A 16,889-nucleotide genomic window follows, 5' to 3' on the forward strand; every position below is an offset into this window, starting at 1 on the left:
CTCCGCCGACCTCAGAGCCTTCAGCCTCCACCGCGTCCGAGTCGGTCAGCACCATGGTCAGCGCCAGCATACTGCTGCTCAGCGCCTCCTGCTGGCTGCTGGTGGCGCTGGGCACCTGCAACGAGCGGCTAGAGGAGCGATCGCCCGAGTACGACATCATCAAGACCAAAGAGGAGAAGGAGCTGGTGAGTCCACATATCAATATCATACAGGGTTCATACGGCAACATTAAAATGCTTCAGTTTTGTATTAAGGTTCAATTTAATGTTTGATTAAGAGCCTAAATTTATAAAAGCCTTACTTACAGTTGAAACCAGATATTTTCATAGACAGGTGCATTTTTTTCTCTCTGCCTGAAGTGAAGTGAGACTAAACTTTTATTATTTTAGATTTGTCACAATTACCAAACTTGTTTCCATCTGCTAAATGTCAGAAAACTTAATGGGAAATTTTTTTAGAGAACAGTTTTGCAACTTTCTTAATTTGAACAGGAATGTAATTTTCCTTAACAAGATTTGTTTGGATCTTTTCAATGTTAGGAATGTTTATTATTACTAATGGATCAATAACTTATTGATCATCTATTATTTTATATATTAAACAAAGTTATGAAAATTGGTTTATTTTGTTAAATTAGTGTTTTGTTTTTGGATCAGTCAGGTCTATAGGGTGTGTAAGAGACATTTCAAAAGAAAAAAGGTATTTTAGTTTACTTATCCCTGAATATAATCAGAAGACGTTATTAATAAGAGCTTCTGTTCTTTCCTCAGATCGAAGCTCTGCAGGAAGTCCTGGAGAAGCTGAAGAACAAACAGCTGCCATCGTCGGAGAAGAAGCTCGGCTGGCTTCCACCTGTAAGCTCTGTCTCACCTGCAGGCACGGGGGGTTCTGGGTGTCTAACACCAACACTTTTCCAGTGAGATTAAAGTCTGTCACTTTTCCTGCAGGTTGCTCAAAACTTGAATCTGAGCGTTTAGTGAGACTGTAGCTATGTAAGCAAACAATAATTTGTGATGTGAGAGTTTAAATCTCAAACATTTGCTGAGTTTGTTTTCTCACGTGTTAATCTCTGGTAAACCTTGGCTCTCCTGCTCAAGTATGGAATTCCAGGAGAGACAAAAAACATGCAACATTTGATGCGTCTTTCCACCGCCTGCAGGGTTCATGTTTCCTCCTCAAATAGAACTTGTCAGATGTTAATAATTACATTTATTATTGTTTCATTTCTTATGATGTCTTGTAATTTTCTGGGTCGTGTTGTCATGTGTGTGTTTCCTGTTTTTCTGGCTGCCAGTGCGACGCCGGTGAGCAGTGTGCGGTGCGTAAAGGAGCGAGGATCGGGAAGCTCTGTGGATGTCCCAGAGGAACGTTGTGCAACTTCAGCGTCCTGCAGTGTGCATAGAGCTCAGAACGCTGTACAAACCAAACAATAAACTTTTAAAAAACTTTCAGGCTTGTTTTTTTTTACGCTAACACAGTTTTAAAGTTATCTGATATAAATTAAAGTATCAACTTTAAATCTTAACAAAGTACTTTTTAACCACAAATCCAAACTTTTGACTTGGAACTTGGTTTCATATGTTTTAAATAATAAAAATATTGCATCTTTAACTATTATGTTAGTCATTCAGTTTTACTTTAATGAGCAGATATTTACGACTCCTCAAGATTATTCATGTGTGTGGCTGATTTAGATTTAAATCTCTGATATTTGATCATATTCAACCTGATTGAAATGCTGAGAAAGAAATTGAACCAGAAATTCATTTATAACAATTAACACATAATGGAGTTATTGATGCTAAAAGTGTTTCTGCAAGATTTTGGATAAGTATCATCTTTTAGATGCATTTCTACATCAACACACCTGAATCGCTGCTGTACAGTGACATCGATCTGTTTACTTCATGCTGCTAGGTTTTAGTTGACAAAGGGAAAGAAAACAGACGTATGTAGAAAGTGCTCAGGTTTATTTTTGAAATGAGTACATCCCACCCTGAGCCGTAATTTAAACCAGAATTTGATAACATCTAAAAGTTGAGACAAAAGATTTTGAGCAGTAATTGTGGCATTAAACGAAGCATATGCAGACATTTAGTGGAGACATAACTGATGGCAGTAAATCCCTTTCCTCCCTGTCAGCCTGATTGAAGCCATAACAGAAAATAAACCAAACGCTGGCGTGAATGAGTTCTGACGTTTTGATCTGGACCCAGGCGCTGCTGGGGGAAGAGGAGCGAAGCTTGGAGAGTCCAACATGAAGCGGTTCAGATCCGGAGATGAAAGCAAATGAAAAGCAAAACAGTCTATCCAAGCGTCCGTCACATGACAGCGTCTCCATGGCGACCCCGTTGTTGTGCAGACAGGAAGTTTGTACAGCAGTCATGTTGGTCCAGGCTCCGCCCCTTCCTGGACCGCTGTGCCTGCTGTCGGTTTGACCCGCTGCAGCTCTGGACTCCTGGACAAAACCCAAACAGTTTCAGTGAACCACAATTTAATGGCTTTCAGTGATTTCTTATTTATGGAAAGAAATTAAACTTTGTCTTGAAGAACAGATCCTGGAAATCTGCATGTTCACCAGAAAAATAATATTAGATTTAAACTTGAGTCCAACAGAAGAGAAGCTTAATATTTTTTATATAGTTATGTAACTTTCTGTCCAAGAAAAACTGAGAATGGTTGAACGTTACTTTCTTTGATAAAGCTACTATTTGATTGTTTGGGATTTCTGGAGAAGAAAATGTGGTTGCTGCCATCAAAGAAACATCCCCACCCAACAACCACTGTCACATAGAAACCTCTCCAACAGAAACTTCTTCCAATCATCTGAGAATTTGCTGACAATCTGTGGATTTTTCCAGCATGATGGAAAGTTAAAGCCTAAAAGAACAAAGCCGCTTACAAATTCACGTTTTGGACATGTGGTCAGACTTTCTTCAAAAGATCTTCAGTCTACAGAATTTGTGTTCAGTTTTCAAAAAGACGGTGGAAACAGGAGCTAACGAAGTAGAATCAACTCCGAAGACAAAGAAGACGAGAAGGAGTCGACATCAGGAATACTGGCACAAATTTTTATGAATATACCAATAAAAGCTGTTGTCCAGTGTTAATAGAAAACAGGAAAACAGTTTAACTTTAGGTTGACCTTGCTATTCATAGGGAGGTTTCCTTTATGAGTGCAGTAACAACATGCAGCCAGCAGATGATGCTGTGACTCTTCTACTCCTGCTTTAATCTCATGTAAATTGAACCTCTGTAATCTGACAAAAGCTGCCATGTAGCTGTTACATCAATAATTTCAAACATTAAATTCAGCTTTTACTTCCTTACTTTCTGTCAATTTCACTTTCATTTAGTTCATGATTATCTGACATCCTGAGAAGAGATAAAGGCGTCGCACATTCTGTTACAGCAGTTTGGGCCCCAGAGATGACTTGGCGTCGTGTGTGAGTGATTATCAGAGGAGCTGTTGGTACTCACAGGTTATGAGATGCAGAGCGGCACAAAGGAGTAGCGTCAGCGCGGGAATACCAGCGAGGGGCGCGGCAGCGGAGTTAGGAGACGATGAGGCAGAGGAGCCTGCTTGGTTCACCTTACGAGCTTCTGATTCAGAAGCTTTACACTTCTGACTGTTGAAACACAAACAGAAACCAAATCAGAACAAAAACCTTGAGCTCTAGCAACACTGAGACCAGAAGGATGGACTCACAGCTGCTTCTCCAGGTACTGCTGCTTGGATTCACAGGATTTGGTCTGACTCTGAGCTGCTGACATCTGGCTCTCAGCTGCCGTCTTCAGGCTGAAGCAGGACTCAGTTTCATGGAAAGCCTGCGTCAGGTTTTGCTGCAAGGCCTCGATGTGCTCTGAGGATGCACAGAAAAGGACCAGTTAATACCAGGAACACAGACTGTATTAAAGAAGACCAGCAGGATCATGAAACAAGCTAATAAATAATCAGTTACTAAACTCCAGTTCTTTAGAGCCACTGGCATGTTGGTTTTGGATGCCAGAAAAAAGTGGCAAAGAAAAGTCAAGAAATAGCTCATTATCATACTAAAGCTCCCCTCCCGCCCCTCCATAGCTGTTGCTCTCGCCTGTCTCCCATCTTCCCAGAAATAAGCAGCTGATCTGAACTTTCTCCATAGGGGGCTGGACTCCATCTTAGTGATGGGGCAAGGAGCTTTGTCATCCAGGAGGAGCTCAAAGCAGAGATGTTGCGTCTGCGTTGAGGGAGATCTGAGCAGGATGGCTCCTGGGCTCCTCCCCTTGGAGGTTTTCTGGGTTTGTCCCACTGGGAGGAGACTCCTGGAAAGACCCAGAAAGACTATGTCCTGTCTGGCCCGGAAACACCTTGGGATCCCACAGAACCAGCTGGAGGATGTTGGAACCCAATCTCTGAGAAGTGGAAGACGATGGATTACCCAACCTGTAGAGACTAATGCATCCCAAGGTAGCAACACTAAAGAAGCTACTGCTGCCGTTAACTCTTAAGAGTGTAGGTGTAGTACTTAAAGTACTCCTGGATCACAGCTTCTTTGTTTTTGTGTGTTTGCTTGCTCTTGTCAAACCTCCAGTCGTTAGCGGCAGATGGCTGTTCACACTGAGCCAGGTTCAAAGTTTTCCTTCCCATTTTTGCCACATGTTTGTCAGTATACTTGGTTGTAAAGTTTCGCTGCGTTCCACCTACAGACCTAAATCTTGGTTCAGTTGCATTGAACTCTTTGAATGCATATGTGAAAGCCAAGTGGACTATAATGCCGGGCATTCTGGGTAAATGCAACCAAAATAAACATGCATGTTCACTGCTAGCAGGAGAAATGGCTAAAGAGAGATCCAACAACCACTAAAATCTGCCAACACTCCATTTGTTTACATTTCATGAAGAAGGAAGTTGTGCTCAGTGTCTTCAATAGTGTCGTTTCCTTCAGTGGTTCTTGGTGCAGATGTTGGGTAGAAACTTGGTTTTACTTGTTTTTGTTAGAATATGTCAGACAGGTTAGTATAGAGAATTAAACACGAGTTATCCACCACAGCAAGTGGGACTAACTGATCCTAGATCTGTTTTCATGCTCTCTGCTGCTGCAGCTCTGCTCCGTTTCAGCTTTACTTCTAAAGTTTGATCTGGTGTAATCACCAGGCATGTCAGGAATGATTCATCCTGCCAGTTTTCATGTTTTCTCTCCTTTGGCTTGTTTTGATGAGGTCATAAAGTTCCTGAGTTCTGACCGGCTGGTCTGGTCCAGAACCAGCTAGACCAGGTCATACTTTCTGTTTTTATTCTGGTTGTGAAGTTAATCACAGGTGTATGTTTCAATGCATATGACTCGTTTCTTCCACATAAAGCAGAGATTAATTTCTGTTAAATTACCAAACACAATGCTCCTTTCATATCTCCACTATGCAGGAATTTATCGCTTCCTCCAAACACTGCAGGCCGGAGGCCCCATTTATTAACAATTGTTCACACTTCCCAAAAAATCCTTTGCTGCTGCTGCTGCAGGACTTTGGTCAGACAAGGAAAAAAATCATCTAACAGAAGACGAACATTTATTTTCTCCATTTAGGCTGAAAATGAACTGATAAATGTTCTGCATCCACCATAAATTCATGGAAGAAACCAGCTGCAAAACTGAAAATGTCACACATTTCATCAATAACACAAAAAAGAAACAAAGTTGCCCTTTTCCACCTATTAGTGTATAATTACTGTTCTGTCAGTGACCACCAAGGCCTGAACTAAAACCGGTCAGGCAGCCTAAAGAAGCCCGATTTCTAAACCATAGCTCCACCAATGAGACAGAAGTCCAATAAGTGAGAAAGTTTACTTATTTATTTGTAATTCAGATTATAAATAAAAAGGGAATCCTGCTTCTTGTTGGTGTAAATCAGCATCTCCAAGACAGTGGCTCCCAGTATTCCACAAATACTTGAGGCCACCATTAAAACCACTTCTGACTGAATATTTTAATAATTCAAACATTAAATATGCATTAACACACGTAGTGGAAACCGTCTTAAACTTGGTTTATGTTTGATGCATGTACATTTTGCACAGAGAATAGGGTGTGAACACATTTAGGAGCAACATTGTCCCAGCCTTGAGCAATATGGTCTTTAAGGGAAAAATCACTAAGTCTGTCTGTCTTTGCAAATCTCCACCAGGAGGCGCTCTAGCTCATCCACCATGCTTTTAAACATGAAACTGTCCGTGTGCGGTGCCAAAAATTTGGTCTGCCAAGCATAAATCAGGCTTTAGCAATACAGTGGAGGCTAACATCCTCAGTCTTCCTTATCTTGGAGGTTCAGACAATCAGCAACAAGGAAAAGGAAATATGTTCCTGGATTGGCTTGACTTGCTTTGCAAACGCCAGCCAATAGCGTGCTAAATTAGGATTGCTGCTAGATATTTCAGCTTCCAAACTACATTTTCTATTGAATATTTTGCTGTTAGATCCTCATTGATCTTGGGGGTTTGTCAGAACTTGTTGCTTCCCTGAACCAACCCACAAGTATGAAAGCCTGATTCAAAATGCAAGGTGTGGAATAAACCAATCTTCTGGACATAAAAATGCGTGATCTGGGTTCTGAACTCATTTTCACTCATATTATCGTCCTGGCCACTACAATCAGTGTAGCTGACCATCAAGAGGCCATGAGCGCAGTTTCACAGCCATCACTAAATGTAGATAAGACAACAATTTCAGGAAAACAGAGTCAGGTTTGGTTGGTTAAGCCGGATTGTTTTCTTTGGACGTTCCCTCTTAAGGCAGCGGAGGAGATGAAGGGAGCACGGAAAGATGGGCGGGTCAGCTACATGAAGGCCCACTTTGGATTCTGTGACATGTGGCACCGCGGTGTTGGGCCGCTCCCTCCGAGCCCTTGGCAGGTTTCTGTGATGCTGACTTCATCCCAGGGAAACCCACATTCCACAGTTCTGGCCGGGTTCAGCTGACCGAGCCGGGAACCGCTTCCATAGCTGCTGCTGGTTTAACCCAGACACCTGCAGCGACATCCAGACACTGTATTCACACATATGGTGGTAGGTTTTGACTGGGCCACTTCAGAACCTCCACCATGTTGCCTTCAAAGCATTTCTAACTTAGCTGGATGCTTCCAGTTGCTTCGAGAGAGTAAATGCTCTCTGAAGCTCTAATTCTCTTGTACATGGAAACAAATGGTCCCCTAGGATTTCTTTATATTGTGCAGCATTTATTTTACAGTGTTTGAGTCATGCATTACAGTTTGGCTAAATAACTTTTTAGTTAGTGGTTGTAGCAGCTTTTCTTTGGTACGTATTTTGTGAAAGAAGAGGCTCGGTTCCTAACCGTGCTGAGCTGTTCCACCCTCTTCCAAACCAGAACCTCAGCTTAGAGAAGCTGAGTATCGTCCTGGCAGTGAAGCGCTCCAGTGTTTGCCGAAGGTCATGGTGTGAAGACACCAACAGAACCACAACATCTTCTTAAAATAAACATTTAACTCTGAGGTTCCCAAAACAAACTGCTCTGCTTTGGTTTCCTCACTTGGGCAACTCCAAACATGCAGAGAAATATATCATATTTCTCTGAATAATGAGGCTTATTAAAAGTAGTTAACTGTCATTGGGGGTTAAATCGCTGGAGTTGGACAAGTATTGACAGGTAAAAGATGAGTGGCTTTTCCCTCTTGCTTTAAACAATTTTTTCTTTTCTTTCATGTAAAACTCAGAAAACATGAACCATCAGAGCCTCTGGTTTATATTTTTAGCAGACCGATTCATTTTATGTTTTGATTACATGACTCAAGAAGAGCCTCGCCGCTAAGCACGCTCCTCTTTAAGCCTTTCCATCGGGTCGTATTTATTTACTCTGACTCACCGGTCGTTATGGTAACGGGGGGCGGGAAACGCAGCTAAGAATACCAGTGGAGAAAGTCTCCTTTCATGGCAGCGATGGAGTTTTTCCGACAGCGTTTTACCTTTCTGCAGGCCGAGCTGCTCCGTGAGGTTGGCCTCCCTCTGCTGCAGCAGCCTGACGTCGTCCTGCAGAGCCGTGACGTTCTCGACCAGGACGACCTGCAGGATGAAACAAACACACCCCAGAGAGGGGAAAAAAACACGTTACAGGGAGCGTGGAGGGGAAAAAGCAGTCTTTGTTGTCCTGCGTTTTTCTACATTTTTACAGCAGAAGAATTAACATTGATGTGGTTTGGGAGTGGGAACTTAAATGGGTTCAGTGGGTTTGCAACGAGGACAGAAAACTGCCAAACATTTGGGAAGCTCAGTGCAGAAAGAAAACAGGAGAAAACAGGAATACTAATAAAAATAAAAATAAAAAATTCACCATGTCAAGGTAGCCTAGAGGTCAACAGCAACTTGGACCTCTGCCTGTTTTCGGTTCCAATTTCTCAGTGAAACGTAACTCCAAACTATTCCACAAAAAATTTGAGAAAATCAGAAATATTTGGCAGAAAAAGCAGATTGGGAAGCTGACATACAGTAGACTCAGTTCTACTTGACAATCTAGGAGCGCCATTCATTTTCCTTTGGATGTTAGCTTCTGTGTTAGCGCTCAGACGGTTTCCAATGCGTGTATCGATGCATATTAACTTACATTTGGTGTTTGAACTTTTAAAAATAGGCAGTTATAGGTGTTTTTAAAGAGGATCTAAAGCATTCACAGTCCCTAATCTGAACTGGTGAAGCAGTAAAATTAAAACCAATTTTTTGGTTTGGTGTTTCCTGAAGGTAACACCAGTTACACACTGGGACCAGTTTCTCCCAATCACATCACTTTGACTAGCTGCATTCCCATTACAAATGTGTGAAATTGTGTGCAAAAAACACAATTTTGCGATTGTGTTTTCTCCTTAAATGTGAAACGCATTGTAAATAAGTTTGTTCACGCGATAAGTTATTAAAAGTCATGCCATGCCATGAAGCTCCAACTACTTCCGGTCTTCTTCGTGGTTTCCGCCAGTAGTAATATCTGGTTGTTGATCATGTGACTCTTGTGATGCAAAATGTTTCCAATGTAGTTTTGCAAAATAAACCAATTTTGATGTTGCCCAAAAAGAAACCCACCTCATCCTAGCGCCAAAACTTTTAATCAAAAACCGAGTTTTTTTAAAATGCGTTTCCATTAAGCATGTTTATTGTCAAAATGTCAAATTGCACAATTATATGGCGAAATGTAACACAGTTACTGTTTCTTACTGCAGGTAAGATACTGGCTGCTTAGAACTGATCCACATAACCACATTTTTAAACATTCTGAACTGTTTCTCTAAAGTCTAATGAACGTTCTCCATCAAATGCACAGATTGTGTATGAAACAAAAACTGGCTGAATTGCTCTTTAAAAGTTTCTTAATTTGCTATAAAAGCTTCAGGTTTGCGCAATTTGACCTAAAAATCAACCCGATTGCATGCAGAGAAAAAAATACTTCATATCCTTCATGCATCTGGTTCTTGGAGAAGCTGAGCAGGAAGTGAAGCAGAGGAAGCTCCACTTCGTTCTCAATAGCTGTTAACAAACCGCAGGTGGGGTTTTTCCTGCCGACTCGCACACGCTGTGGTTTCTGCTCAGCTCTAATAAATGCACTGACCCAAATCAAAACGAGTAATATTCAATAATTAAGACATATTTTTAGAGACGTTGGGGCAGAGATGACCTTTTGGAGCACAGTGACCTGACTGGACAGGAAAAACATCCAGCGCGAAGCAGCAGCTGCTGATTATTATAAAGACGGATTCCTCTTTCTCTGCAGATCACACCGCCGCTCCAAGTATCTCACTCAGTCTAAATATTTCACAGCCGAGAGGAAGAGGAAGAACTGATAGCACCGGCGGTGGGTCACATGTCTCCTCAGGGCCGAGAAGGCAGCAAAGCGTTTAGTAAAGCTGATAAAACGACGAGCTGAAGCGGCTTGATCGTGATGACAGGAAGGAGAAAACTGACTCGCTGTTTTTGGGACTTTCCTGATGTGAGCGAACAGTTAAAGAAAAAACAGAAAATAAATTAATTTCAAATCAGATTCACATTAATGAGGCATCTACATTTCCTGCTGCATGTTAATGCTAATTCATGCTTCTGAATCTGAGTCACAGACTACAGTGCAAACACAACAACCACCAACATCTTTACTGTTTGGTTACAAGCTGAGGGTCGCAGTTTCAGCCACAGAAAGCAGCGTAGAAAACCTTTTCAGACGAGACACCGTAACTCCTGTCCCACCAGCTGCTGCAGGAAGTCACCAAGAAAACTCAACATGTAGCTCTGATGTTTCATAAAAGCTTTGAAACCTCCAGTTCTGAGCAGCCAGCAAAGCCTCTATGGAAGGCCATTTCTGCCATGAAAGAAAAATAAAAGCCCAACAGGATGTCGTAGTTATGCAACTTAAATTCATATTATGATTTTAATGTCATAATTTTGAGATCCAAAGTCATAATTTTAAGATAGTTAGAATTTCAAATTTCACAATTATGATATTTTGAAGTAAACCTGCATAGAGAAACATCTTGACTTTGTATCTCATAATTATGACTGAATGTCCAAATCAGGACTTTTTGCTATTATGACATTAAAACTCATAATTATGAATTTCTGTTGGACTTTTATTTTCCTTCTCATGGCGGAAATTGGTTTCAAGCTTCTGCATGAAAATCGAACACTAACTTTTACTTTCACTCCCATTTGGGGATTATTTATTTTATTTTAATTTTATAATTCGACAGCAGCTTTATTTCAAATATCCAGTTTGAAATCTCTTCCTGTTTGTTTCTTATATTCTTTGGGGCCAGAAATGTAAAATATTAATCAAAGTTGTGATGTATCAATTATTTCGCCATTTGGCAGCCATGTTGGAGTTTTCTCTCTCTGCATGAGAAAACTCAACAAAAACTCAATATAAGACTTAAAGTCAGTCTTTTACATAGAAGACTGAAAACTTGTATGGGAATGAACTAAAGTTACTCTAAGCTTTTCCACTGTAAATTAGGCCTGCATGTTTTAATAATGAGTGATTTTCCAGTAATTATGTTGACAGTGTTTTTATTATTGTTAAATAATGTGATTAATAAAAATAAATCACATCCAGCTTCAGGACGCCATTCTTTGTGGAGCTGAACATGTTGGTGCGCGTATTGTTGAGTTTTTTGGCTCACTTGTGCAGTGAGCCAAAACAGAATAATAGGATTTTTAAATGCGACAAACAATGACTGATGTGTCTCTGTCCTTTTTGCTGCAACATCCTTCATAATGATCAGAAAACGTAGACAGGAAGAATCCACAGAGCATTGGCAGATATTTTCTTTTTGCATGTTGCAGAATGTCTTGGTTTTGTGGAGGATGTGGTTAAAAGTACGATGGCCGACCGGTAAAACATGCAGCAAACAGCAAAAATAAATGGAACAGGAAATTGCTGCAGGCAGAGGAAATAGCAACAAAAAATGACAATAAACAAAAGAAACGTAAGTGAAAAATGCTGCAACCACAGACACAAATCTGCAACCAGAGAAGCAAAAGGGGAAATGTTGCAAACATGAAAATGCGCCAAATTTGAAGTCCTCCTGCTACATAAATGTGCTACTGTTCTATAATATATATATTTTTAAACTGCATGTTTAAAAAAGACAGTCATTATAACGCGCCTTGTCTCTCTTCCTCCAACTTTTTTCTGGACATCCTGTCTTTACTGAGGGTTTGATCCAATAACATTTGCTGAGCGACTCCCCCTAGTGGTCTGGAGGAGGTCTGTTCTCATTAGTGACTTGCATCGTTTTAGACTTGCTGTTTTTATTTGCGTAATTTTCCCTTTTGCTTCTATTTCCTATGATTGCAGCAATTTTTGTTTGCATTTGTTTTGTCGATCGCAGGTTTCTACTTCTATATTTTGTTTGCCACGTTCTTTTCTTGCATTTTTTTGTGAGTTTGTATATTTTGGAGTTTGCATTATTCATTGCTGCGTTTTTGTACCTGCACCAGTTAAACATGACAAGAACATTTACACAAATTCATTTAAAAATGTCACAGCACACTTAAGGACTAATTTATATAGTTTATCTACCACAAAAATCTTCATTTGGGGTTTTAGTTGCACTGAAAAGCCACTACCTGATGACTAAACACTGATTTTCATTCAGCTGCAAAGCATCTCCAGATCATCATACTACCACTACTGTACTGTTCTTTTTCTGAAATGTTATTGTTAGTTTTACCCCAGACGTTACGGGATGCACAGCCCCCAAAGCATTTTTGTTTCGTCTTTGCGTTTAAAATGAGTGACAATTTGGCGAGGAGAGACAAATCTGCAAGAGGCAAATACTTTTCGACAGTCCGATCCAAAAAAGGATGTTTTGAAAACACTAGTAAAGCATTTTTAGGTTCTTCAGATGCCAATTCCTCCAGGAACGTCAGCGAACTCTGAACCGCACAAACATCCAGAATATTTTGTACTGAAGTGCAGAAGAACTAAACATTACTCAATCGCGTTTTTCTGTAACGTGTTTTAATTAATCCAATGTATTCTGCTTCGAAAACATTCATGTTCAGCCAGAATCCGCAGCAATGCTGGCAGCGGAGCCTGAGGTTTCTAAATCCTGAAATATTTTACTAGATGAGTAAGTCGGGAGAAGTTTGAGAGGGGAAAAAGTAAGGAAGCAGTGGAGCAGAGGTGAAGAAAAGGAGGAAGAGGAGGAGTGAGTCACGACCAACCACAAAAGCAGGAGGCAACAGTCACTTTTTCCAGCCAGCTCTTCAGGGAAAATGAAGCTGGAAGTAGCGAAACAGTGGGACTGCTTGGAGGGGAAACCTTCTCAAAGTCCCAGGACGCGAGGGAAGATGGAGGAAGGAGGTTTCTGAAACGTGTAGAGAGCTGCTGAACCCACTTTCTGTTTCTGAATAACCTGATTTATGCTCATCTGCTTCAAGACGAGAATGGTTTCAATTTCAGGAGTCAGGCTCAGAAAAGAGATGAACTGGCAGCAAATTGGTTGTTTAATTCAAACCACTGGTTGCATATTCAGCCGATGGCTTCATTTCAACATTAGTTTGTCTCTTGTGGCGTTATAAATCAGCACTAAGACATTTCATTACCGTTCAGGCACAAGCTTTGAGAGAAATCTCTTCCCATCCAAACCAGAACTGAATAGTTTCTCCTTTGTCAATTATTTGTTCTGAAATCTGAACTAAGAAGAAATGTCTGCCTCCAAATGAAATGTTTCGAACAGGGTGCCCTGTGGGACTCCACTGCAGCAGACGGAAATGTCGCAGCTCAACAACAGATCACTTTAGAGCCACAGAAACAGTAAACAGCTATGCTGAAAAGAAAGTACACCCTATTTCAGGAAAGAAGCCAAAATACAAACCCTGTTTGTGAAATGTTGGGCAGAAAAGCATTTTGCTCCAAAGGTCAAAGGTTAGGCCCTCTGGTCTCTTCAATGCTTCGGTTTGTTGAGATTTGCTGACATTTCTGTATGAACAAGTCTCTCAAGGTCCCACCTCAACAAGTGGAGGTCTGGACTTTGTCTAGGCCATTGGTATTTGCTGCTGTGTTTGTGTGTTATTAGCTATGTTTCCATCAATGTATTTTTTATGCCAATATTGTCGTGTTGCTTTAGAAAAGGTTGATGGAAACGGCAAAATTCAAAATAATGTTCTCAATTTTGGAAAATATGTTTTCTGATCCACTTGAGGTGGTTTTTCCGGGAAAAAAGTTAATGAACTAAAGGGGAAATGGAAACATATTTACAGAATAAACTCTAAAACCCCAAACCTTCAGCGTCAACATCTGGCTTTGTGTGGCCAAGTTGATTTTCTCCAAACCAGTCGATGGAAAGAAACACTCCATTCCTTTTTCCTTTTTTGCGACATTTAAAAAGTTCTCTCAAAATTTCCCACTTTGACAGTTGGATAGAAACGTAGCGATTCTGCAGTTGATGACCCAGTTTGGCGTTAGCTTATGCTGGTCTCATATGGATTCATATTCATACTCTCGTATACAGAGGATTTCCTGGTTAACTCCAAACTGCAAAGTTTCCAGGTCAGATTGCTGCGATTGGTTTTCTGACCAAACGTCGTTACTTTGTTAGCTTAACAAATGTAAGTCGTGCTGCCATATTGTTATTAGAGAGGAGAGTCTCGTTGCTGTTAGAAATGTTTCCATGTTTCTCTCTGCAGGATGATCAGCGTCAAATAGTTTGGAGACAATTTTATGACCCTTCCCAGATTTATGGGCAGCAACAATTGCTTCTCTGATGTCTTTCCTTTTATAGAGGACTCACACTGACGACCATCAGTGACCAACCGTGAAGCCAGTTGCAACATGATTTGTATATATTAAAGATAATGCTGAGTAGACAGGAAGTCATTTTTATATCATCAAGGGATACATCAGATTTCTTTCTGTTATTTTAAATGTCTGAGAAACTCTGTGTAGCCCAAATGCTCTCAGCTTTGATTGTTTCAGTGAAATTCGAGAGTTATTTTTACTGTTTTAGGAGTTAAATCTTGACAGGAGCGCCTCAGGGTCGTGTGTTTGGTCCCACCTTTTTAGGTCGTGACCTTAAACTGAGGAAATTATCAATATGAGCATTTCTATTAGGCTAAATCATTCAAAACTATCAGGAGAAACTCAAACACTGTTATTAAAAATCAACAGAATGTAGAAACTGATTATTTATTTTGGACAAGAAGGAAAACATTCTGCATATGGATATATTTAAGGAGTAAAACACTATATTTAATGAAATTTAATTAATCACTTTTAACTATTTGTTTGACAGATCTTGAGGAAGAAAGAATAAATAAAAGGAAAGATTTTGTTAGCGCTGAAAATGCTAAAGTTTTGTCATATCTTTAATTTGGATTTCACAACCTAAAAGTCAAAACTTGACTGGTTTATATGTGAACATACAAAGTAAATTTTGTGGAACAAAACAAAATTGTCTTTATTATTCTAATATTATGACTTTATTCTTGTAATCAAACAAACAAAAGCTGGTAGCCTGGCCCTAATGATTAATACAAAAAACGCATTTTGAAAATATTTTTTGTAATTTATCAGTTCTTTTTTGCGACAAAATATTAGGGCCATGCAAGAAAATAAAAAAAATAATATTAAGATAAAGTCAAAATAATGCAGGAATAAAGTTGCGATAGAATGAAAATATTAATATTAAAAGATTAAAGAGTTGCCAAATCTTATGACTACGTTCTCGTAATATTATGACTTTATTTTCAAATTATTTCAACTTTATTCTAGTAACATTATTATTTTATTCCAGTAATTTAATTTTTCCATTTTTTATTTTCCTTAGCATGGCCCCCATACTCGCTTACCTTTTTTTAAAAGTAAAAAAAAAAACGTAGATTTTATTTTTAAGCCGTATTACCCAGTCTTTCTCCTCAGTCTTTCTCTCTGCATCAGTAAATAAAATAAAGGGTTGGGCACCATAACCCTCGAATGATGAGACTGAAAAATGTCGACTGTTTTTTAGCATAAAGAAAGTAAAGCCAGAGTTTGAGCTGCAGTTTCAGATGAATCTCTGCCGGCATCAGAAGCAGACTCACGTTTTTCAGCCAGCACTCGTCCAGCGTGACGTTGGTGGCGTTGAGGCGTCCCAGCAGCAGCAGGATGTCGGCCTTCAGCCGGTCCTGCTCCTTCCACGCCTCCACCGCCTTCTCCTCCAGCGCCCGCCTGTCCTTGTCGAACACCACCTTGGCGCCTTCCAGCTTCTCCGTCGCTTCCCGCAGCTCGGCGCGGCACTTTGCCGAGCCCTTCAGGTCCGGAGACGTGGACCACACCACGATGACGATGATTGAGATGATGGACCAGAGCGCCAGCAGACCCATCACCACCTTCTGCACCGTGTTGGAGTTTTTGGAGGCCATGATGCTCAGCGGAGAAGATGGAGAGCAGCTGCTGCTCTCTGAGACTCGTCAGGTTGAAGTGAGCTGGAGTTTCCCTACAGAGCGAGCCGGACCGGAGGAAAACGCCTCCCCTTCCTCTGCCCACCCTCCACCACACCCCAAACCTCACCCTCTTCCTCCGCCTGCATGTTATCAAGCCCACAGAGGATGCAGAAACCTTCACACACACACAGTGTGAGAGACTGTAGCTTTCTGTTTCTGTTTCCCAGCTTTCTGGCCGTGAACCTGCCTGAACTCTGCAACTGAAAACACATTCCAGAAGCAGAAATGAAACTCAGAGACGAGACGCTGCAGCGCTCAGTCTTTCCTGAACTGCAGCTGGCACACACACGCACACCCCCACACACACGCCCCCACACACACTCTGCCACCAAGTTGAGCTCCTGCGCTGGAGGCGGAGCTTGTTTCTGCATCCCTGAAAACATGCCTCATTTGTTCCAGGCTAACCCCTCTGACTGCCACACCCAGCAGGACGGAGACCCAGCAGGACAAACCCAGACTCTCCAAAGGTTTTATTTTTTCATTCATTTCAAACAGACAAGCAAAAACAGAACAAAATAATCATAAAGGAGCATGTAGAAGATACAAGATGTTATGATTTTCTCTGTCATTCACCTGAAAAACACAAAATCTCACCAAGTAATTTTGCTTTACATTCAAGTGCAAATATCTCACTACTCTTGAAATAACACAAAACTAACTTATAAACACTTTTCAGCAAGATATAGGAGTTTGTTTTAAGTAAATAATTCCTTAATATTGATGAAAATGTTCTAGTCCCATTAGCAGATTGTCATTTATAACCTGGTAAAATGTTATCAGTGAAATAATCTGCTAATGGAGCATTTTCATCAATATTTTGAACATTTTTAATCTGGTTTATATCTGAACTTTGAGCTCATCATTTAATCCGTTCCATAAATCTACTGCACACACTGATAAACAAAGACTCAGTTTCCTCTCCGAGTTAAAAATGTAATTCAGC

The 16,889-nt window shown here is 40.6% G+C and overlaps 2 protein-coding genes across 2 annotated transcripts; one reads left to right on the forward strand and one right to left on the reverse strand.

Moving 5' to 3' along the window:
• On the forward strand, positions 1-1,451 carry LOC116725309 (cocaine- and amphetamine-regulated transcript protein-like). The gene is made up of 3 exons (XM_032571264.1): positions 1-185; positions 771-854; positions 1,295-1,451. The coding sequence occupies exons 1-3, from the start codon at positions 54-56 to the stop codon at positions 1,400-1,402; spliced, it is 324 nt and encodes a 107-aa protein (XP_032427155.1). The 5' UTR covers positions 1-53; the 3' UTR covers positions 1,403-1,451.
• A 498-nt stretch (positions 1,452-1,949) lies between these two features.
• Positions 1,950-15,966, reverse strand: LOC116725307 (uncharacterized). Its single transcript, XM_032571263.1, has 5 exons — positions 15,545-15,966; positions 7,954-8,050; positions 3,710-3,863; positions 3,481-3,629; positions 1,950-2,458 (listed from the first exon to the last, which is right to left on the reverse strand). Coding segments are annotated over exons 1-5 (723 nt in total). The 5' UTR covers positions 15,866-15,966; the 3' UTR covers positions 1,950-2,456.
• Between the last annotated feature and the right edge of the window lie 923 nt (positions 15,967-16,889).

Source organism: Xiphophorus hellerii, chromosome 9 (genome assembly GCF_003331165.1).
Source record: "Xiphophorus hellerii strain 12219 chromosome 9, Xiphophorus_hellerii-4.1, whole genome shotgun sequence".
NCBI classification, from domain to species: Eukaryota; Metazoa; Chordata; class Actinopteri; order Cyprinodontiformes; family Poeciliidae; genus Xiphophorus; species Xiphophorus hellerii.